The sequence below is a fragment of the Opisthorchis viverrini genome (assembly GCF_000715545.1).
Source record: "Opisthorchis viverrini unplaced genomic scaffold opera_v5_39, whole genome shotgun sequence".
In the NCBI taxonomy this organism is placed as follows: domain Eukaryota; kingdom Metazoa; phylum Platyhelminthes; class Trematoda; order Opisthorchiida; family Opisthorchiidae; genus Opisthorchis; species Opisthorchis viverrini.
In genome coordinates this window covers 1,449,479-1,474,951 of record NW_008751696.1, presented here as the reverse complement: position 1 = coordinate 1,474,951, position 25,473 = coordinate 1,449,479, and the positions used below count along the sequence as shown (strand labels likewise).

At 41.8% G+C, this 25,473-nt stretch overlaps 1 protein-coding gene across 1 annotated transcript in view; it reads right to left on the bottom strand.

Annotated features, from left to right (window-relative positions):
* The window catches only part of T265_02985 (hypothetical protein), a gene marked incomplete at both ends in the record, with an annotated part of 25,588 nt that extends 667 nt beyond the window's left edge, over window positions 1-24,921 (bottom strand). Inside the window, 3 exons of the mRNA XM_009167364.1 lie at window positions 237-390; window positions 10,218-10,321; window positions 24,792-24,921. Coding sequence (XP_009165628.1) covers window positions 237-390; window positions 10,218-10,321; window positions 24,792-24,921 — 388 coding nt within the window. The remainder of the gene's footprint in view (window positions 1-236; window positions 391-10,217; window positions 10,322-24,791) is intronic.
* Between the last annotated feature and the right edge of the window lie 552 nt (window positions 24,922-25,473).

Here is a 25,473-nt window from a genome sequence, read left to right as displayed (position 1 = left end):
TGATGATGGTGATGATGATGATGATGGTGATGATGGTGATGATGGTGGTGATGATGATGATGATGATGGTGATGATGATGATGATGATGATGGTGATGATGGTGATGATGATGATGATGGTGATGATGATGGTGATGATGATGATGATGATGATGATGTTAAGGAAGGAACCATGATGGAATGTAAACCAATAATTTGCTGGTATTGACAGTACACATCAGCCAAAACTTCCAAACCGTTCAGTTGAAGGTTACGACGTTCGCCTGTCCCGTCCTTATTCCATTCTGTAATTTGTGCTCCGCTGATTGTTTTGAATCTCATGTCATATATCAGTTCACTTGCGGCCGCAGCAACACATCGCATGTTACTATAAATGTAAGTGCATGTTACCTGAGGGATGATGAAAATGACTGAAATGGTAACATCCTTCCCAAAATGGTTTGTTTCCCTCTGATAAAGCCGTAGCTTCTTACTAGTGGGTTTTAACTGAAATAAGTTAAGCCTAATACACTATAGACTGTCTGAACAAGTAAGCAAATTACAACAGAATGTGACAGCTCGTTGAACTGAACGTGAGATTGTATGTATTCTGCGTATTCTGCGAAAAAAGATCAGCAGAAAGCTTTTTTGGCTGTCTGTCTACTTGTCCAGAGCCAGGTGAACACTGGTCATCCCACCCTTTATCACTGGATTCAACTAGGTCAGCAACCGGAGGGATCGTGTCCAGGATAAAATGATGAACTCTCTGAAACCGGAATTCATCTGAATGGAAATTGTTATTGAATGAGGATGGGGGTCCTAAGACAAAAGGTAATGTTGCTAGGGCTATTCCGGTTCAAGGACCGCCTACTCGGTATCCCACACATTTTCCTGAGATCTTTTGGGCTCACGCTCAGTTGTGGGGCTAACAGAGGACACTGCGTAGTAAAAAAGGTGACCTGAAATTCCGCTGATTCAAGAGGTCAGTCTTGATTATCGATCGATCCAACGAGCCACCTTAGTGTACGAACCACACTACATTGAGTAAAGCGGTTGAATCTTGGTCGAGTCGGTTTGTTCTCGTTGTACATTACTCATGACGAAACACGGCAAAGACAAGTTCGTTTATCAAATTCCTTTCGCTGAGCCGCTTTCTGCATGGGCCATTCGATCGTCGGTGATCCATCGCGATTCCTTGAAGTTTGCACCATTTGCAAAAGTGATCACTTACAACCATCGTACTTCGAATTAAAAAACTTACTTTACTACGCCCTTAGTCATGATTTTACCATTTTTCAGAGCATTTGTCTTTTTGCTTAGACCCGCCGTATTATTGCACCTGTTCAGCGTTAGAAATGGTTGAAGCACTAGGGTTGGCTGAAGTAGCGTGTTGTATACTACAACTGTAACCAATTTATCTTATTTTATCTACAAATGCCGTATCGACTCTAACCGAGGCTAAATATTTATAGCTGATCCTTTAGCCTATCGAAAAGAAATTTAATCACACTGCTGTTCAGCTGTTCGTGGCCAAACTAATAAGTGTTCGAATACTTGCCGGAAGGTCTCCCAGTTTCGTGAGGTATGCACTGTGCTACTAGGCTTTTCAGCATAGACTGGTTTCACTCAAAGGGAGAAGCCACAGTTTTAAAAAAAATTCTGGTGTCTCTGCATGGTACGCCTGTTTACAATAGCAAATCAAAAATCGTGGTTGAAAAGCGACCTTGATTCCTTGCTCCCTGCAGTGTTGGTTGAAAAAAAACTGTGATGGAGATCAACTTAATTTTTCAACTCAGACTCATCATCATCATCATTGTCAGCTGTAATAAGCGCGTACTTGTCGTACAGCGGTTGTAGCTGCCACAGTTTCGTTCACCGATGATTTGGGGAGGTTGGGTAAACAGATGCGCACCGTAGATGGGCTGATAAATTGGTGGGTAACTACGGGACTGTTAGTGGACTGTTAAGTGGGGGAACTGGGAAAGGAGCTATGCACTGAAGACAATAGCTTGGACGCATGAGCGCCACTGAAGGCGCGTCCATGTCTGGTCTGACAATGTTTCTAATCATTGATATGGCCCGTCTCGGGGTCCCCATCCAGACTAAGCGCTAGAAAGCTGAGAAACACCATTTCCACCATGTTGGGAATCATCCCCAGTGTGCGTCTAGCGAAACTCAGTGATTATCGGACCCGTGACTCCCAGCCAGTGCCTTAACATTGAACAGTTCACTCACGATCGCCTGATAAGCAGCGGGATTAATTCCCACTTAGCGCTACTCTTTCTACCACAGAAACCACATGAAGAGGTCATCTTTTGACTAGTTGCTTGACCGACGAGTTCTCAGAAGTAGGTTCCATACATCTTACGAAATTATTCTTCCTCTGAGATAATTATTGATTGATGGTGATGTGAGGAGATTTGGTAGACTGGCTTCATTCTGGTAGGACGAAATCTCTATTTAAAAATTACCAAATCTCCTCACATCATCATCAATTCATCCTGTAAATAAACATTTTTTACCCGATTTCCACAGGATCCCCTTCACTTATTTGTACGTCTTTCCCTAGTTTATTAAGTTTGCTGGGTGGAACTTTCCTCTGCTAATATCGCTTTTACACAGCAGGCGACCAGTTGGCCAGTCGATAAACTTTGTTTAGATATCCATGTTCTGCTTGATGATACAATCATTAGTTGTATTCAATTGGGTCACATAATGGTTTACTGCTAAATGATCTGTGCAGCCTTCAGAATAGCTAACAACTCTACTAATTTTTCTCTAGGAGTCACGCATCCTCAGTTGCACCATCGTTGCATCGGAGTTTTCACACATAGATTCGTCTACAAAGACCGCAATAAGTCAGATGACATGATGTCACTGAAAGCTCTCTATATAGCCTCTCTGCCATGAACTGAGTCCACATACATAGGTTTTTCAAATTCCTGAATATGTTCTCTTACCTGTCTAGCTAGTTTTACCTTTTGAAACACTTGTTCCTGATTAATGATATGGGAAGATTTGTGGGCTTATGCTCAAGAGGTGACAGGCGTACTGTCGTGAATGAACTCAGTTTACAACTACGGCAGTCGCGGTGAGCTTGAACTCACCAAAAGATGTATGGAGCTTCACTGATTCGGTTTGTCAGATATATATATTATATATATATATACATATAACGTAGCACAAAATTCGCCACTCGTATTTGGTTTCCTTCAACCCAGATTCACTTTAACACCCAAACTTCTTTTCTCCGCTCTTCTTTCAAATGAGAGTATCCCATACATAGCTCGTGTGTTTGATGCGCCTACTCATATCCCGTCGACTCGCAATTTCTCTCGGCCATGATTGCATATTCTTCATCTACTCAAGTGGTGTGCCAATGAAAAGATAGATAAAGTTCATACCGTCTGATTTTTTCACTCACCGGAATTCCTCTTGTGATCTCTTTTAGTTCACCTGTAAGGCAAAAGGTAGCAAGCGCGATTCTGTTACCTCCCGTGTTCTCCTCAACGCTTCATCTTCATACTTAAATTCAGTGTCTGTTTATGTTGCAGGACAACTCCTGCTACACAACCTTCATCCTGCCGAGTAAATTTCTGCGAAAGCAGAAAGTTATCTGACGAGCAAATTTTGCTTTCCCTTCCATTTTTCAGTGTCTTATTTTAACAATGAGCCTCTGTCTGCTCATAATTTTGCTCAAATATCGTCAGTCACGCTTCATGTCCTTCTTATCACATCTCTAAAAGAGAGCATTTTACCTGTATTGCCGTACTTTCTTGTGCAAAATTTGACTTACTCAGATTTTAACAGGATATCTTAATAAAATCGAGACCCATTTCCAGATATAGTCTTGCATTTGCTCACCATTTCCCTTTTCCCTAACTCGCGATGTTTATCTATCTATCTATCTATTTATCTATCTATCTATCTATCTATCTATCTATCTATCTATCTATCTATCTATCTATCTATCTATCTATCTATCTATCTATCTATCTATCTATCTATCTATCTATCTATCTATCTATCTATCTATCTATCTATCTATCTATCTATCAATCTATCTATCTATCTATCTATCTATCTATCTATCTATCTATCTATCTATCTATCTATCTATCTATCTATCTATCTATCTTCTATCTATCTATCTATCTGTGTTTGCCTATCTTCTCTGGTGAGTACCACTCACCAATTTGATACAACTAGTTTTGTCGGTGATAGAGTAGAAAACAGATTGATCCGTAGGGAAGACTAGTAGACACGTAAATTTTGCCGAAAAAGAACCCATCGTCAGGCGAAGAACACAATCGGTCAACATTTCACGTGTGTCTGTACTCACATCTGTGCAGTCACGTGGCAAGTCTTGTGACAGTACCTGGACCTCTGTTAATGACCAGATGTGCAGAGAACTGGCGTGCCCGTTTCAGTTTATTCCTAAGTAGACTGACAAGTAGACTGACGCAGGATTGGTTTATGTAACAAATTCCCGGTTACCAAGACGCCAAATCGTTGCCGCAACTTTTAAGCAATGTAGAGCAGCGTCGCATTACTAGCTGAACTTATCTCAAGGTGACATCGGAGACACCGTAGACAGCTCGTTATATCTAACGAAGTGGTTAGGTCTTTATTGGTGGTCGTCTTAATCCAAAGTGGATTAGAACCTTTTCCAAAAAGTACGCAGATGTTAAGTTTCACCTTTCGCAACTAAGACACTTTTTCCTGGAAGTGGCGTTCATAGTTAAAGTCGGAAGATACACTATATCAGCAGTTGGCCATTCTCATTCACCACACGGCCTTCATGTGTCAATGATTTGCTCCAAAAGTAGAAGGTCGCTGTCACTTTTCCGTGAACGACTGAACCTTTTTAATTTATAAGTATTAACCAATAAAAAACTGATGACTTTTTGCTAACTCCATTGTGCAACCGTATTTGATTTGTGCGGCGCGACCATCTTGTGAAACGTCAGTCATTTCCTTGCGTTAGAACTGTCAAATGTTATCTCTTCGTTCGTGGACGCAAGACATTCGAATTGTATAAAATGGGCAGTGTTTCGCTTCTGACACAAAGGCTTTGTCAGGCCAAGTGTCTAGGTCACGAGGTTGGTTGAGGAGAACCAGTAAGCTAAGTCAAGCCAAATCTGTGTTAGGTGTCGGCCAAAGGATTTTGAGTGTTAGAATGGGTTACCATTTGTTAAGTTGATGGGGAAAACCTAAATGGATTTGGGTCCAGTTTAGGGTCTAGTGCTTCTAATTCACGTGGTGTTACCTCTTGAACGTCGTCTGCACATTTCTTTCGACTGTGTGGATGAGCTTGCGCTGTGATGGCGTTTTCCAACTGATTGAACAGAACTGTCTATGTTATCTTTTCACTCATAGTCTGCAACTTCACGAGCAGCTTCGGAGAAGCATACGTTGGCCGCACGGATAGACGTCCAACTTAGAGTGCATCAGATTTTCGGATGTATGTAATTTAGCTGTTGTCAAAACGGACATCTCGCATCAATGGCCAAACATGTGTTCGATTGATCCAGTGGACGGTTTCCGAATCTTGTTGCGCATCACAAGCCTCGAAGTCTCAGCGATAGAGGAAGCGCCTCCAGCTCCGACAGTGCACACAAAAAGAGCTGAAGTAAACGATTTGGTATCGATCACGTGATAAGTGGAAACCAACTCTAATCAGTGTGTGTTTAACATTGTTTCTGTATTTCATTTTGTACAGTCCGTATGTTTTAAGTCCGTGATTGAAGAGAACAAATGTTCATGCACATCAGAATATCTCTTTTGTTAGTTCTAGTGAATTTATTGACAATCAAAACCTGCCAGTAAATTGCCTCACAGTTACAAACCGAGATTTCCATAGTGTTGAAAATATATTCAATTTTTTTAAATCTGGTGGACGCCAGGACGCCAAGAATCTCCCTCTTTGTGAGTCTGAAGTATCCACCATAATGAAGTGTTTCGGTTGTGGTCTCATAAATTTAAACCCCAGGTCATGTAATGCGCAAAAAGACCGAGATTTTTGGCCCAATTTTTATTAGGATGCTCAGGTGTTTTTGGTGGATCACACGAAAAAATGCGATGCATATTGAACATACGTGTTTACAGATATCATGAAATTTTTTATCTGCATAACCTTATAATCAAGGAGTGCTTCTGAAGTAACATTCTGGTGTCAATGAGACTGGGAACCTATGGGTTTACGAAAATGAGCCTGCACAAGCATCCTGTTTTTTTTAGCATTTATCTTCATTGAGGTGATAATCAGAAAACTACATGCTGGTAGTTCCCAGCATTCTCTCACTTCATGCTGGCCATTTTGTGAACAAACCAGGCGGTTCAGATACTGTACGATGATAAACAAAGGTAAAGGACAGCATCTGATTGCAAATCCATTTTGAGAACTCAGGTATTGAAAAACTGTAGCGGTAAAATGATTAAAATCTGCCACTGGGAAACGGTATGTTATTCTTGTGGAAAGTAGTGAAAAAATCGATACATCAAAAATCCGACCGATGTAGGCAAAATGATCGATTGGACTAGCTGGCTAGACATACGTCTGGTGCCCGGACGAAATGAAACATTGTTTAGTTTTGTGAACATTGTTCATGAACTCATCTTTGATGATGTAGCATGTGACACAAGTTTGCGGAGGATTAGAAAACACCCAGGAAGGTTTAGTCTGCCCTTGTAAGTGTGATAATAACTCATTCGTGTGAACTGGCGGTGTACGAATTCCGCTCAACAGTTTTGGTCCATTTTTGTAACACATACTGTTTCTTATTCACTAGTCTGTGGGTCATGAAATGTCACCTTAGTTTGAGTAAAATTGAACTATAAGTGCTATGAATCCATAGTTCTTATGTTTGCCATCCGACGGTCAGGATTTCATCCTGTAAAACATAGCGCTATGAGAAATCGAAATGCAGGAAACATCACTGTAGCGCTACTAGATATATTCAGCTGTTCGCCTCGGTAAATCCTCTGGGAAAAGCCAACATTTTCCGACTCGTTCATTATCCAATGGCGAGGTTTCTTGAATTTCAGATCGTCCCAAATTTCCTTCAGGATAGTCCTAGAAATCTAGGTAGACAAGTGGTGTATGCAATAGGTTATTATTAGTGCTACGTTACGGCAACCCAGTAGATTAAAAACAGGTCACTTCACATCCTGAAAACCAAACACTAGAGCACTTGAGGTCAGATAGAAGGGTACGTGCAACAACGAACATTTTATTAAATTTGTCGGGAGGATCAAGAGGTCTAAGGTCTGAAAAATGCAAAGAAGAGGACAAGCTGAAAATTCCTGGACCGTCAAGAACCGTGCGTTAACGTGACGGATAATTCTGGGTGGATTTCCACGTGAGTGGATTTGGGGATCAACTACAGATTATAGTAAGCCTCCGGATGAAAGCCAGACGAAACGTCTGCGCACTTGGAAAATTTAATATGGCTGGTCCAGAGACGAACTAGCTGACTGGATTAATAAGGATCTCTTGATGAAAGACTGGTCGTCATAACGAAAATCAATAAAAATATCGTCTCCGTATTGTACCGGGCTGTACTGGAGGTCCTCAATATGGAAAAAAAAACAAATGACAAGAGATTTCGTCTTCAAACACAACAGTACTTGTGGGAAGTGGAGATCTGCATTAGACCTTGGAAATGGTTCACGAAGAGAATAGTTATAGCATGCCAAAGGTTTGTTTACTGGCATGACTGTGCCGACGCAACCGTCAGACAACTGCGAGCGTTTTTGTAGTCGATAAACGATATTCCAGGTGGACCACCACTACTTCCAAACTGGACCATAGTATCAATCGTTGAACTCAAATGGGCTGTGGAAGCCCAGAACCTTCAATATTTATTTCAACAGAACCCCCTCAAGGGTAAGTAAAAAGCTATTTAGAAGAACGGACCAGTATCGAAGTACAAAGTGAGCCCAAAGGGAACCGCGTGCCTCGAAATGCCCTGATGAGCAGTATAGAAAATCCATACCCTGATTTGGGAATGAAGTAATACGACTGGATCTCCAGCAGTCAGGTATCTCTTTCAAATGCTTGCGTGAAATAAAGATCTAGAACATAGAAAATCAAAAAGTGGGGAAGTATTCAACAATTTGAGGGATGTCATCCCGCGCAGTGTGGGAAAAAATAAGCTGGCTGTGAATCTCCCTGCGTGACTAAGTAAATATACGAAAAATTGTTGGAGTTAGCACCTGCAGCAGTAAAACCTGGTCACTTTCTCGACATTCGACCTAGACTCGCTTTTGGACTGCCGATTCCCTTATTACCACGGGACATGGCGAATACATCTTCTTAGATCGTTTAATTCTCATAAATAATTCGCTGGAACCAGAAAAAATGGTTGAAGTTACCTGCCGTGACGCTCAAACACATAGTCTTCTGAGAAACAGATCTGTCTCGTAGGCAAAGATATACAAAAATTAAAACACAGAGTGAAGGAAGATAGTGAAAAAATAAGGGAGTGAAAGTTTGACGATAATGGTAATTTATATTGAACAACAGAACGGTTGATTGTTGTTCACATAAAGTTACACTATACAGCGTGGCACCAATCTGGCTCCACATTGGTCATTATGCCTAACGGAGAAGCAGCACCTTTGTCGGTTCTGAAGACATCAAACCAGCTTTTGCGGCCACAATAAAATCATTAGTTGAATGAAGAATCACAATTCCGTTCTTCCACTTTCTATCACATTCCGACAGCACCGAAGTTTTATCAACTGGATAGGCTTTGCAAAACAATACTGACACAGTCGTTTATCGATAATCGTTTTACTGTCTACAATACCAAAGACAGATTTCCCAAGAGAGACTTCCCAGAACACGGCCGACAGGTAGTTTTGCGAAAATCTGCATTCTTGGGAGCCCATTAAGTACCAAAAAGACAATTGACATGCATTCGATCCTGGGAGACGGGAATAACGAACTAAACCGAATGAGCGGAAAACGCGGCAACTCAAATCTTGAACAAGTCGAGAGATTTGTAAAGGATTGTATTTGTGATCACCACTAAAACTTACCACTGGGTGTTTTTTTAGTTTCACCTATGGGTAAATCGAAGCTGATTCTTTTTGTCATCGTTTAATTTTCCAGAAATTTCATCGGCCAGTCAAATGAAAACGGAGGCCGGCGGAAAATACGTCATTTATTACAACCAAGGATAAAAAGGTGACTTGGATTGCGTCATCCTTAGAAGAAGTCGGAAAGATTCTCTTTCCTGATTTCTGACCCCACCTGTTGATCTGCACGCATGCGTGCCTACCTGTTCTGTACAAACTCAAAAAAACTGTTCATACGCTCAACAGAAACGACACTAGACAGTTTGTTTCAAATAGTATCGTTTTGAAACTTGTTTTGAACTTTTCAAGTATCACATAAATAAGTGCCAACTAATGTACAAATTTACAATTACTATTCGAAACCCAAGTTCTGCCGGAGTGGGTCTACCTTAATACTTGTCGACTCCATGTTCAAATCACCAAAACCATGTTTGTTGAATTTCCTCAAGACAATGGTAATCGTGCAGTTCAAACTAAAGTGTATATTGGTAAAATAATTCTACGCCAGATATTTAACGTGCTTGACAAATTGGTATTGGGATGCATTCACTCCTCATCAGAATTTACCCTAATGTTATTTTAGTGTTTTGCCCCTGGGATGTGTGTATGAATGGAATGTGCCCTGTGCCCATATATATATATATATATATATATATATATCGATTACCGGCATTAGGAACATCAAGAGAACTGTTTACTCCGTAGAGCACTCGCTAGGATCCACTGGACTTTGCTGTCCTAGAAAAGCGGTATTACGGCCCGCTTTCCAGTAAGGGAACCTTGTCTTCTGATGTTCGGGCTCATTTGCTTGTGTCATGGTCACATGATTACCTGCTGCATTTAAACTACCCTATGACGGTATACAACCTTGTCCTGGTCACGTGATCACTTAGTCGACTGGTCGATTTACATCCTAACAAGATTAAAATCTGAATCGGTCAGTGTTATAGCCAATGTTGGGATAAGCGTGCATTATCTACTGATCTGTTTACTTCTATTTAGGACCAGTAAATTACCAAGACACGAATAGTGGTAACTAAACTACCCAGTATTCTTTTCGCTGTGTGGGTGAATGACTGCCTAGAAATTCATACCTAAAGATATCGTGGCATTTTAGCAGTAGGTAGTTTTACATTTCCTCTTTTTCTTCTCACCGTGAAAAGGCAGTGATTGTGGGGCTGATGATCATAGTGATGACCATCTCCATAACTTGGGCGTTTGGTTCCGCGATTAACAACTGTTGAAGACAACTGACCACCTGAATTAAAAACAAATAGAAACGCATTTGTGGTAGCTCAAAATTCAGACTTTTGTTAAACTCCCAAAGGTATAATAAACATTCTAGTGCCTTGAAATGGATTAGGATGGATCCCTTGATTTTTAAGTTTGTTGGATTTTTTCCATGAACCTGTTCACTCTGGAATGCGAAATGACGCGTGGTTGAAAATGGCTAACTCCATAATAGTGGCCACGTGAGCGGTCCTCTTTTTAAATCGTGTGCTTAAAAGCACAGGAATAAAGCGACCACACGGTTTCAGATTAATTCACTATTCCTTTCGTTTTGAATATCAAACAGTTTACGAATCATGGTGGAGAGAGGACTGTGAACGGGATAATGCCGTGCGTCGATTCATTATTTAATTTTTGTGGATAGCTTGCGTTCGCTTGTTTTGACCATTAAAACTAGACTTGGCCAGTTTTTTCTCATGTTCACGCAGAGGTATCGAGTTCCTTTCGGTTATTCTGCTTACTCAACTTTCCAAATATTCTCTTCAGTACTAACTAAATGTTCGGGGTGGACTATTGGACAGAGTCTTTACATCTTGCGTTGACTATCAAATCTAGCCTCTCCGAGCCAAAAGTCGATAAGAAAAAGTTCACCATGACACATTAACAAAAACGGACTTTTGTCGTTTTGAACATATTGTACATTGAGAGCATTTCAGGAACCAGAATTTCCGCGATCTGTGACATCTGCTACAGCAAATTTATCGTGGAAAACAGAGAGCAAACTTCGATTTTTAAGAATTAAGTGTGGAAATTCCTCCCAGTGGTATGCCTGTTCTCTTCTAAACTCACCCTTATCCGTATTCGACTTGTTTGCCTCCGAACTAAACAGTCATATGGCCGAATCAGTTATCTCCGGTCTTACGTTTTGGCTTGGTCCAACTTGTTTAAACTGTCAGTTATCTCATCCCGATCACGTTAACTTCTCTTTTCCTTCGGTCTGTTAGGGTGGGTTTTATCAGAATGACTGGGAAGAAATTCTGAATTGTTTTCCTCCCCTCAAGTTCGCGCAGTGCGAGTATGCACTCATCAATTTGCTCCAAGGTCGGATTCGTGTTTCCCGATGCGTCTGGACTGGATGGTAATTGTGGTCAGGTCAAACTGATACTGTTGAATTACACAGATATCTTTGGTTATGGGGACAGATCGGTGCGACTCAGAACACATGGTGTCAGAGATGTTACCCACATTATGGTTGTTCTTTCGGTAAACCATTTCTATGATTGTGCGCAGTCACGTGTCTTCCACAATCGTCAGTTTGTCTCAAGATAACATATGTTCTGTTTTTTTGTTTTCCGATAATATGAAGGAACTCTCGGTACTAGTCCAAGGTTGCATACAAACGGGTGACATATTTAGCCGTGGTCCTTCCCCTGGAAAATCCGTGACCACTTTAATTAGGTTTTAAACTAATTGAATTTTCTGGATAACCGTTATCAAACCCGTTGCGATCTATTTTAAAATACCATAGCTGACAGACAAACCAGCCCCAGAAACATATGTGTAATATATCGTGTCGATCCACAATCTTTCCTAGCGGTAAAGGAAAGAAATATTCTGAGCGCTGTTCATGTTATCCAAAGTTAGATCCCCTACGCCTATTGGTCTAAATATATAGTCACGCAGGACATCCACCCTGCAAGTACGATTGTATATATGGAACTATTTGGATGCACTTTTCATCAGACAGTCTTATTAGAGCTCCTAATAACATACGTCATGATTGCCCAATATTCACAGAAAATGGATCTGCCACGCCAGACTCTCCACTGATATGCAATCGGCTAAATCATTTGCCATGCTGTAGAGAGAGAATAAGAGCTGGTCTAATTTCCTCTAAGACAATTGCTGGGCAAGTGTCTTCTTACTGAACAGGAAGTGGAGCCCTAGTTTTAGCGGGAGAGATCTGAATCGCAGATGAATCACTTGTTTAGGAAATTCTCCAGAAAAATACACTTCACAGAGACCATCTCTTTTTTCGGTTGGTACGATATTCAGAATATCACAGCACTTTGTCTGGACGAACACATTATCAGAAAATTTGCCGAAAACTTCTTGACAGAAAAAAGAAGGACGAAACGGGTATTGGGCTGCTCAACTTTCTTCAGCAACCTCATGAATAGTGCATTGTGTCTTGGAAACACTGTTTTCTTACCCTGACGGGTCACTTTGAATCAACCATTCTAGGAGGAAAAAAGCCGTTTTTTCAACATCCTTAAAAACATCCACAAAATATAGAATGCTGATATTATATCTTCAGTGGGATTGTCCGCTGCAATTTCATCCTCTTCCGGTGTCTTGTCTGATTGTCTTTAACAAGAGTATGTCCAACTGAAATAAGCAAACAAATACCAATTAATGGACAGCATCAATGTCATAATCTTAGCCTCCTCGTGTTCATCAATATACTTTTGGGAAAGAATGTCCATAAATAAGGGCTTGGAAAATGTGGCCTTTATGCGAATGCCTGTGCTGACGTGTGTGTGTGTGTGTGCGTGCGCGCGCTCGTCCTGTGGGGCATAAGTATTGGTTTCGGCAGCAAAGGACACGCTTCGCCCCAAAGGCTTTGTTCTTGTAATGAATCGTGTTGATAACCAGATACATTCGTTTGCAGGCTAACTTGGATTTGACGGGAGACTCATCTGAATCTCAAGACGAATCACTTGTGTATGTCAGTCTTCCGCTGATTGTGCTGCACAAAGGCTGCCCTATGTATAAGTCGGTACGATATTCGAGATATTGTGGTATCTTTCCGGTAAGAACACTATTCCTAAGGTTGCTGAAAACTCTTCCACAGCTGACGGCAGGTTTTGCCCTTCTTCGAACTCATCGAATAGGCGTAGTCCTTCGAGTTTCCGTCAACTCTATGCTCCATTTGAAACCAAACTGGATGCAGTAGTGTCTTCTTCGGTCGAATTTATAGCGGCTGCACTGCACACATGCAACGCAAATGAAAAAGTCGCACTACATTTTCTGATGCAAATGAAAAAGTCGCACTAAATTTTCTGATCATAGGTCATGGAGCTTTTTACCGGATCTGGTTCGAACGCGGATAGATTTCTCCGAAAGCAAACTATCAAAGCTCGCTTCACTGCTAATGTGATGGTACGTAAAAACCCTTCTGAACTGCCTTCTATCTGTGGGCTTTCGACGGATTTTCAGCAACCTTACGAGAAGTACATTACAAAGATATACATGTATTGTGATATCTCGAATATCGTAGCCACTGAAACATGAGGCGGCCTGGTGCAGCACATTCAGTTGCTTGAGAACATCACAAATGAGAGATTCAGCTGGGTTCCAGGTGGGTCTCTCGAAAAGACCAAATTTGTTTGCAAATGAGTGTATATCGGCTGCCTTCTATCATCTCTAAGGTAAAAAATAAAGTATGATGGTGATTTTAAGGAAAGTGCGGATGTCCACCACTTGTTGAGACCCCGGGGAGGTTTTCTGACCAGAAACATCGTGCTGCGAAAGTAGGGAATTGAAGATCTTCCAGGATAACGACCTCGGTTGTGTGTTGGCTCCAAACACTGTCCACTGACCTTATTAAACGGTTGCAGACTAAAAGTGCATCAATAACGCGCACCGTTGTTCTGTTTGTTCAACCACAGTTGAGGTCCGACTGCTTTATCGTGTTACATTCCTTGTAAACAAACCAGCTTGCTTACTTGTCTCCTGTCCAGAGTAATGTTAGTGTTGTGGGCACAGTAATGTCAGGAAAACACTGTGAAACAACATTTTGTCAGTGGGGCTCAAATGCTTCCTCTAAATTGCACTGTCAATCAAAATCCGTTAGCGGATGACCATCAGCTTACTTACTGGACAGTGTGGGGGTGACCACGTGAGCGGTTGGAAATGCCACCATCGTGGTAGCCATCACACAAGCACAAGGTGTTCCATGGGCTTTTACAAAGCTGGGCAAACAGACGTGCTAATAATGGTATGATAACACGTGCGGATGGTGTTAACAATTGGAGCAGACAATGTGTGTCAGAAGCGCATAAGCCTAACCAACGCTAGTACACTGGCATTTTAGCAGTGGGCCTTGACTACCGTAGCTCCCAACAGAGATCAGTTATTGGAAACCCGTGCGTGAACGCTTTCAACTATCCTGGTAAATCATGGCTGGTGGGCAATCGATCTACACAGGCAAGTTATGTTACTGGGTATTCGTTCGAGACATCGGGCGTTCCGCTCACATCACTCAAGGGCGAACATGTCCATCTGATCAGACGTAAAAATTCGAATGAGTACAGCGTGAGCTGGTGGAGTAGTGATAACACGCTCACCCTGGCACTGCTATTGGATATGCACTGCTGATGAGCTCTAATAAGAGCGAAACTCGAGTTCAGTGCTTCCCACCTATGATATGGATTCATCAGAATGGCCGCATCAGGACATGAGGACTATTGTTCAAACGCGAGTATGTACTCTACAAAATACCGCAATCATCAACACCTGCATTGTCACTAAGCAACGCTAAGAACAAGACCAGAATCCGTGGTTAGGATGTGAATAAAGATCGTCTGGAACACTCGTCATTGGCGATGTTGTTGAATATATGTTGCTCGGGTGCGCTGCTTCGTTTTTGGTCTGTTCGCCGAGCTTGACAGCTGGATTGCAAACATTTCATCACAAGTCGAGTTGACATCGTCATTTTGCTTTGACTGATGATGTCAACTCGATCGGTGATGAAACGCTTGCAATCCAAATGACAAGCTCGTGGGTAGACAATTAACCACAACCGTCATTATTTGATTGGGTCCTTGATCAGAAAACGCGGATAAAGTCCCCATTCAAACATCAAATCTTCATATATAATATACATAAGAAGAACAGGATAAAAAACTAAAAGCTAGTGGACCTTGTTAGCCAATGTTATGTATGCGCTGAGGATCGACTGGAGTGTTGTTCTCGAAAAACCGAAGTTCGAATGTTATTCATGAAGGTTACTGGAGCGACTATAGAGGAAGGTCTCAAACCAAATAGCTGTTGCCCACATTGTTTGTAGCAGAAGACTTTTACGAGCATTGGCAAACAACGCTGGTATCACGGCTCAAAACCTTTCACCTTGTTTTCAAAGCCATGGACAAATCAAATGTTCTTCTCTCACAGCTTTTGTAAGCCGACAACAACTTGCAATCAAAAGTGACGAACTAAGCCCCTTAAGGATGATATGGCGAAAGACGCCTATTCGCCGTTAGACTCTAAACGGCGTTATCAGTCAACCAGCACAGAATTTGGTCCACCCGAGGAGAACCTAGTAACCTCCAAATGCCAGCTACCTTACTTATGAGTGGTGGTCCCTCTTTGGAGGTCGGTGAGTTTGACTAGTTTTTGTCAGCATTTTAGTAAGATACGGACAGCTGAAGTATCAGAATTGATATTTACTCAAAGAGCATTTCGTTTTCAGCAACATTATTAATCACACAGTCTAAACAGGTCCGTATAGGCATCTACGTCCCTGTGTACCAGGATTGCGCAATCGCCATGGGAAAACAACTTTGTTTTACAAAATTTACTCAATTGCACCCCAATCTAGTTTTTACGGCAACTAGTGTTTTATCGTAGCAACCGAAACAAGAGGTCGTCTAAAGTAGCATATTCAGTTGAAGAACAACTTCAAAAATGAGAAGTTCAGCTGGGATCCAGTTGGGTCCGCCCTAGAAACCAAATTTGTATGCAAATGAGTTTATCTCCCTAATTTCTTAAATTTTGGGTCCAGAAGAACTCGAGGACTGTGCCCATTGGATGAAACCCAAGGAGGGTGAAACTATTCATGAGCTTTTAAAAGTTTTCAGCTACCTTATGAGTCGTGTGTTACGTCTATAAAACCGATCGGTAGGTTCTTGCCGATAGTCGGGGCACATGCGTCAGATCACTCTGTGCCCAACTCACTCTGCCTTACAGTCGTTATATTCTTCTGAAAAGTCATCTTTTTCGTAGGGGTTTTTTGGTTGTGTGTACATATATCTCCACAGATGATAGCTGTTTCGACAACATCTTCCTATCCAGTACATCATAGGAGATCTCACCTGCTGGTGGATTGTAATGGCTTGGGCTTCCTTTGAAGGTAGTCGAATTGAAAGCCCTCTCTTACACGAATAATTGTTAGTGAAATATTCACTCTTGACTACAGAATTTTATCTGAGCAGGACCTAAAGGAAGGAACCAGTTTGGAAAGTCTCAAGTATTCTTATGTCCTGAAGGCGTTTCATAGGAAAAGGAATGATGCTAGGCATTTTTCTGTTCAGAACTTTGTCGATCAAATTACGTCAGCCGTCCAGTAGAGAAATTGTCGCACCAACAAATGAGCGATCCTTAGTTTCGTCTTTGACAAGCCGAACGCACAAGTCCTGAAATGAGGAGTGATTTTCAGTTTGTTTAATCAATGTTTGTTCAACTCGATGAGGAGCATTTACTGATGGCTTCTCCAGGGAACTGCTTGTCAGTTCTTCCATAAAGACTGTCTTTCCCATGGAATAAAGGCGAACCAATCAAAAGACTGCTTACGCTATCAGCCGATGTCACGTCTGACATGTGGTTCAAAGCAAAGAGTACACTCATTGAACGTGGACTTAAATACTCAGAGGAAGATAGCATACCTAAGCTGACACTAAATAGAGGGAAATAATGCTGCCGTTTGTCAAACTTTAATTGAAACATAAGCACTTTTGTGTGCTTTAGTATGTTTTCCAGAGTGGTGGCAAACTTTATGATCCTAGTCATCCGTAAAACCATATTTAAAACAGTAATAGAAGACGAAATCTTCAAATGCATGAGTATTTCATTTCTAACCTAGAGATAATCAACACTATTTTGAAGTTCGAAGTAGCTGAGGTGTTCCACAGTGATGTTTTTAGTAGGAGTAACGAAATGTTTGCTTCTATCGATCCATAATGATGTTCACACTCAATAACGACAGAATAATAAGCCAAGTAGAGTTGTTTGAATGGAACAACAAGATAAAATAAATTCTCAAATGCAAAAATTTCACTTGCTTCTACTAGCCGAAACAACGTACAACAGTCATTTAACATGCAATCAAGCGCACATAAACAGTAGTTCTGGACTGCTGTTGGCCTGATGTTTCAACCGCTCCTGTGAAGCAATGCCACATGGGAGACGAGTGGACGGATGTCGTAGTATCATGGCGAACGACGTTTTGGGGTCGACAAAAGGTGTTTCTCAAATGACGATTCCAGCAACTGCCCAAACGATCACGTCTCCAGCTCATAAGACTGCTACGCCACCACAAACGGGCTTCTATTCGTCAGGTCTTTGTTTGATGCTCACAATTTGGAGCACTCTATCTCTTCCCCTTTCAGAAATTCTTTTCCAGTTGAGAATTTCGCGTTACTGCGTCTGGTCAACCCTTGCTACTCCTGCCGTTCTGCATGTTCTGGATACTACAGTGGCTTATGTAAGCGTAGGTTTTGCAGTACTAAACTTATAATCCTGACGTAGTATGTGATGCCCCCTGAATGCTCAGCTGCTGACTATGCTATTTCCTCACTTCGATTGTGTGTTCATCAACTTTTGCTTTAAAAACTTTCCGTATTGTCGCTGACCCGCCCAACGAACACGCAATGGTTATGTTGGCATACCGTCAGGTGAAATCAAGGGAACAGACCGCTATCACGTTGGTCGCTCCTGCAGTATACGTAATATGCCTTGGATCCTACAAGGATGGTTGCGGTGCGTGGAAGTAGAGCAGTTTGGATAAGGAATTCAATCGGCAACGGAGATATTGGGAAGCAGTCATTCACCTGAAATCCGTTTGAAAAGGGCAGCGAGGAAGCCGCTGATGTTCATACCTCTCCCCGTTTACATGAAAAGTATAGGCATATGCAGTGAATAGGGTATGGGGAAGATCAATAGATCGGCAGAGGAAGAACTCAGATGGGTTAAATTGGTTTTGCAGCTATTTGCACACTTTCACCACTGACATCCGTTCATTTCTTCGGTTTATGCATCTGAGTATTCATCCAAAACGTATCAAAAACAAAGCCAATTTTTTGGCACATCTTGCGCGACAAAAATTAAAAGCATCTGGTTGCTCGAGTTGTCATCAGGTACCATTTGATTGGCCAGAAAAAAATTTTAAAAAATCGGAACATTACTCTTCCAGAGTCGGCCCAGTCTGAGTACAGAACATTTTCAGACATGCAAATTCCTTTATTATCCATCAATATTAAGTGGCGCTTTTAAATACTGCTCACCAGCTCACTTCAAAAGATTTTTTCTCAAACCCTGTCACATATTGACAGTCGGCGTCTTCAGTTTATCCGCTTCAGGTAAATTTGGACCTTTTTATTCGGTTCCGACCTGTGAGCAAAGTGTTGCGGCGGTCAACTATTCAGGACGAAAACAGTGATATAATGGAGTTGGAGGTAAGGATCAATAAATCTCGATCGATCGATTGGGACATTGTATACTTTACTCAGTCCTTACAGGACAAGTGGTAGAATGAGTAGTAGAAGTAAACCTCATTCTGCATGAACTGCATGAAGTGGAAATGCTTTTTAATCACAGACATAAGATTCCAGATTACATCCTGTCCTCATCTGTGATTTCGACTAATTTGCATCCCTTCTTCCTCTCTTATACACCAACAGTGATCCAGGCCTTGCTCACCTGACAGCATACTCGATTTGCCCATAGAGTACCACCTTCCTCAGTGAGAAATAGTTTTCTGATTAGAGAGTGCGATTCATGTGCAATCGGGCCCACCGAATGGCTCATCTTTATGGGGCCACAGCCTCTCAAACGCAAACGGGGAGGGCCTTTTCATAAACGAGATCTTTGTTATAAACCCGCCCAAGCAAGATCCAAGGCCAGTTATCACGCGAAATTTGCGGTACTTTCTAAGTATTTGGTGCCATGCCAGTGAAAGAAAGAAGGCCTTCGTTGCGGAGTCATTTATTAGCAAACAATCGGCCGGTTACAGACCACTGGATAGGGAAACAAAACTCTCATTTGCATCTTATTTACAAAAACTGGATATCCACCTTCTCCTGAACGCGTCTTCTTGAACTTTCCTGGATATTAATTGACTCCAATCATTCATCGCTCAATTCCAAGCAAATGTTACAGAGCGACTCCACAACTTCCGTAACAGATCTCCCCTTCTCAAGAGACGCAAACTGAAATTCCACGGACAACACATACTACTCACGTGCCTCCCATCAGTAGTATCACCGTTACACCAGTAGATCTTCATCGAGCAACTTGCTGCCGCCAGTCTCAATTAAACGGACCAGTACTACGTATTCCGACATACCTGCGGACAGTTGTGTGCAAACAGCCTTTTGTGTTCAATCTACACGAAGGACTCCCTGATGGTTTGAATTAGTTGATCAATTTGAAGTATGCATACCAGATGAATTTGTGATATATACTTGATAATAATTCAGTGTACATTTTCCAGGATCATCTAAGCAAACTCTGTTGCGTCATCCCTATTTAAAGAGGCGCGTGCTAGAAGATTCGAGGTACTCGATACACTATTTCTACAATTTTTAAAACTTTTTTCCAAACGAAACGGGCTTCTTCACGGTAGTTTTTGATTTTCTAGCTTAACGCAGTTATTCACGAAGCGACTTCACAGAAGTAACCAAATTAGCTATTTGGCACAAATCACATGGAATTCGGTGTATCAATAGTGAGGTTTCGTTACGAATTGTCACGTAGATTAACTGAAAATCGCAACTTCGATTCACAGAATCTTTTCGCCGTTTACATACACCCAGATCAGTACACCATCTTTGCGTTGTTAACATCCTGATCAAACACCATTTGGAAGAGAATTTGTTTGGGTGTGTGTGTGTGTGTGGAGATTTCGTCCTGTAAGTGAAGCCACTCTATGTTGAAAAACCGAGAAGTACTGTACAGCTGCTTCATCCTTATTGGTAAACATCAACAGTGCGCATCTCAAGCAACTCCGAAGAGTCTCGAACCCGCGACCTCCCGGCTAGTAGTTTGAACACTTAACCGTTCGGCCACGAGTGGCTGATCAGAAGTGTGATTCCCTCGCACTTAGACAGGATATAGCGCCGCCCAACCTTCAATCACGGAATCCACATCACGCGGTCACACGTGTTGACTGGCTCCTCGAGCAACGACTTCTCAGATGGACGTTTCACTCATCGGGTGAAGTTTATTCTTCCACTGAGCTACTTATAGATTGTTGGTAGTGTGAGGAGATTCGGAATTTTTGTGGAGATTTCGTCCTGTAAGTGAAGCCAATTAATGCTAACATGTCGGGAAGCACTGTACAGCTGTTTTATCCCTATCGGGCATCATCAGTGCATCGTTCTTCGCTATCTTGCAACCATATAGGCTGAATTCAAACCCAAATCGATGGGGTTTGAATAGGTGTCAGCCTGTATAGTTCTGCTGGACATGAAGAAGAACCATTGAATAATTTTTTTGTGTAGTTCCAGTCGTATTTCATTTCCGAAATAAACTTTTAAGCGAACATATTTTTGGATATCTCATTTCTTCTTTTGGAGCCCGAATGTACCCAGTATTCTTATGATCGCAAACCAATCTTGGGTATTCAAATTCCTGACTTCAAATGTTAACTATCAACACCACCATCATGTTAGCTTTCATGACTCGTTATTGAACGGAATGTCCTCGAAATCGACTGATTGGAGTGGCAGCACTCCGGTAACGCACAGGCGCGAATCTGCAGCAAACGTGCAAAGTGGTTCTACACCGTCCATTGAAGCCTTTACACTTGACAAGATTCTGGTCATTGCGTTCGAGAAGTCTCTTGAGCTGAGGTACCCCAATTAGAGGAAAAGACTCAGGCATCGTTCCAGTTGTAAAATGGCATGGAGAGGAATAAACGTGAGATAAGCACATTTCCGTTTATTCAGTCGACGAATGCGAGATTCAGCCTGGAAAATTAGATTATCTGTGTCAACTTGCTGGACAAATTCATAAGAACTTTGTGGTGCTACTCATGGAAAGCTGAATGTCATACAATCTGCTCCAGTTCGATGAAGTTTTGCCACTGAGATCTGACCGAGACTCGACAGCTAAAAAGTTTAGAAGGATCTATTTATCTACGTGAATTTTGTCTTCGCGTACGGTTCTTTGTACTTAAATTACCTCATCATTGTATGCTAACCAGAAGTTCTCAGTCGACCCAATTCCCCGGAATATGAGCCTAAAAACCTTCGTAAGTTTGTTGATGCCTTTGGGGAATATCGATCTTTTGGTTGAAATTCTGCGCCTCTCCGTAGCATGCAGTGATTTCCTACATCCATTTTGAAGACAATATGGCTGATCCAACACTATGGAATTCCCAACTCGTATTTGTAAATTACCCACTTGATTAAAGACGTCTGTTCACTGAATTACACTCTATGGACAATAAACAACTCGTGACGTACACCAAGGAATGCTGTGATCGAAAAGGGGTGTAACATCTGATGAAAAAAATTGCTGCATTACTGAAAGTTTGCAGTCCGATCAGGTGACCATTCATCTGTTCGCCGAGCTTGGCAGTTAACTGACAAACGTTTCGTCACCAAGAGAGAAGACATCATCAGTGCGCAAATGAATAGATATTTCCTCTTTAGCTGTGTGGCCTTATGACATATGAACAGTATCTGTCATCTTTTAATCTGAGTGACTAATTGGGAAACAGCATTTTTGTGAATTTACAGGTCTGTTTGGGATCTGCGTTGCTCTGTAATTTGCCTTTGTCAGGAAAGCAGACTCCTGAAGATTATTCTAGAATATCCGGAACCTACGGAGACCCTCAAACTTCACTAGACGCCTTGGATCAAGGTCGAACAATATAGCGTCAGACAGCCCTGAAGCAGGGTCACACAGCGACCTTAAAAACGTAGCGCGAGGCCATTCTACTTGTTCATTCTCGCCAGTTTGGAATAAAGCTGTTGTGTTCTCTGGCGGCTAGTCTATTTCCAGAACCAAGACACTGCGGCGGGGGCAGCAAAAAAGAAAAACCTACGGAGACCCTCAAACTTCACTAGACGCCTTGGATCAAGGTCGAACAATATAGCGTCAGACAGCCCTGAAGCAGGGTCACACAGCGACCTTAAAAACGTAGCGCGAGGCCATTCTACTTGTTCATTCTCGCCAGTTTGGAATAAAGCTGTTGTGTTCTCTGGCGGCTAGTCTATTTCCAGAACCAAGACACTGCGGCGGGTACAGCAAACAGATATACCTACCTTCCTTTGATGCGAGTGGTTATCCCAATGCATAGTTATTCAGTAGTTTTCTTCCACATTTTGACTGGCCTTTCGCAGATCGTATTGCACTCTGGTATAATCTTCTCGATAATAATAATGAGCATAATCATAATAAGGCAATAGCACCACTGCAATTGTAACAGACGCATCTAAGTTACCACAATTCCGACCTACTGTCACTTTGCAGCCTTTGATGATAATGACCTAAACACATGATGTTAACTAGCTAACTAGAAGTGTGATGTCCCATAGGAACGCTTTATCAGTCCAGACCGTTTTATTTTGCCTGCCCTTAGGAAATTCTGTCCCCATAAGAAGAGAATAAGCAAGGATAGAGCAGTGACAGAAATATTCTTTCCTTATCAACACCAGTATGTCTAGACGAGCGATTTTTAGGACGCTTTCCTCTTGGTTTCAAACGAAAGAAGGTGGAAGAAACTTTCTCGGGCGCCACATAAAACGTTCTTCGACGATGTGGTTTGACCGATTTTATCGTGTTTTTTCAAATGCGAAACATTAGTGAGTAAGTTACATTTACTGTATCATGGGATGCGAGAACAAAACTCGGCATTATGTCCATTAGGGACGTGTGCAAAGAGCTGAAAAGCTTTCTGCATATAAGGCCAGCGTACTAAAACAATGCCCCACGTAGCTTTGTGGACTTTACACCAAAACTTCCCTTTTGACCTACCTTCTTCCCAACCGTGACCTTAAAATATAAAGGACCTCCAGAATAACAATCACACCAAAGTCATCTCCTCGTGATTCCGTGAAAATCGCACTTTAGTCTTGCCTATTTTTCCATAGCGGATGTTAGATTTTATAGCGCAACCCTCACTAGGTGTTTCTAATAATGCATATCAATTTTATTGCGGGCCCAAACCGCCCAGCACGGATGCTGCCGCTTGCCTAATGCACCAGGTTCTGAGAATTCTGGATGGCCACAAAAGACCTACTCGCATTCGTTTCGTAGACTCCAGAAATCCTTTTAATTTGCTTTATCAAGCTTCGCTCTTCAAAAATCTCTTGAGACTAACCTGGATATACCTAATCTCACTTTTATCTGATTATTTCACTGAAAAAAAGCAGCTGGCAAAATATCAACCACGAATGTAGCTGGGTGCGGTCTTGGTAGGTTGAGAAAAGTTCGGAATTTTTAATGGAGATTTTGTCCTACAGATCGAACGATGAGCAGCTAAGAATTCAAACTACTGGAACGAAGGTTGTGGGGTTTGAGGTTCACTGGAGTTTCATTGGATACAAACCACCCGATAACAATGGAGCCACTGTTCAGCGATTTCAATTTTTTTCAGCATGTAGTGGTTTTATTTACCGAGAGGAGGCTCCATTGAATGTAGTGTACTTCATCTGGTCATCCTGTAATGTTTTCTTTTTAAACTTTCCACAGACTTCATATACCTTGGCGAATAAAACAGAAAACACATACTAAAGTATGCCTACGACATCACCATTGGTGGGACCTCTTCTGTGGACACTGATTCTAGTTTGTTTCAGCAAAATAATCGTGCTGCCTGTTCTTCGTTTCAAAGCACTTTCGTCAGTTTGAGTTCAGACACGTGCGTCGAGAGTACATTACATTCCAACGTGGCCTAACTTTGGATGCATTACAGTCACTACTTCTCCCAGTCTGTTGGCTCAACTAAAGCACACTAAATATCTCGGAATTAGGTTGTACACCGATTGGTTTGGACATGTTCACCTCGAAGAAGTGGATGCGAAGTTCCGTTGATTGAGTGTTTTTTTTACATCGGACGGCCGTCTGTTCCCCTTATTCACACAGATCTTTCATTCTCGAGACGGTCTTACAAACACTTCTGTATTGCATACGTGCGATAGTTTGTGGGCTTTGGAAGTCAACTTCAATTTCACAAAACTTTGCAGTTCCGGTTATGTGCTCCGAACTGTGTTTAGAGCCCCAAGAACCACGTGGTGCATGACTTGAAAAATCTAAAATCAAAACACAGAGTAGTGAACTAGCTTGTTACAATCAAACGTTTCGACTGCCACGGGTAACGTTTTTCAAGAATTTCTGCGATTAATTTAATGCATTGTGCTGTATTCTCACTCCGACGCTGTTTAAGAGTATAGTCCTACTCCAGTGGTCTGTCCCCACTTTTCACATTGAAACCTTGCTAAATCAAGATGCCAGAGTTAAAGCAGAACTCTGATAGGACTCCTTACGCTTACTTTTGTTCATTATGTGACCAAGTGTAAAACCTGCTTTTGAGTTTCCGCTAAGAAGGTGTGACGTCTTTTCTTGCGGTTGGTAAGAACTCCTCGGCAGCCCACGACCGGTTCCTTCCAGTTTCGATTTCATCATCAAGCAGACGCGATTTCCAAAATTCTGTTAACTTTACTTTGTACTTGAACCCGAATTATACGATATTTGCGGGGAACACTCAGTTGAAGAATATAACAAAAGAGAGATTCAATAGGGACTCAGTTGAGTCTTTCGTTAAAACTGATCTGATGTGAAAATGCGTCTACTTCGAGGGGTGGTGACGTACTTTTTACACCAGAAACTCTATTTATCGAAAATCCATCCTCCTGCATTCGGCTTGAATCACCAATTTGGTCCTATCTTCTAAATGAGTGCATTTCAAGGATGCGCTCTACATCAGACAGTTTTTCTCAAATTCCCATGCATTATAGAACAGGCGACCCAGTTATACAGGTATTATCCGGTTCACTCCCCTTGTTGACTTATCAATGTGGTTCTACAAAGCAGCAAATCCGAATAAACATTCGGTCTTTGAGAGGAGGTCATTCATCTTGAGGAGTGCGACTGCAGTGTCAGTATCCCAACTGAGTAATCGTCTACAGAGATTTTCATGAAGATAGTGTGGCGTCTGTAATTCGTTGTTAAATA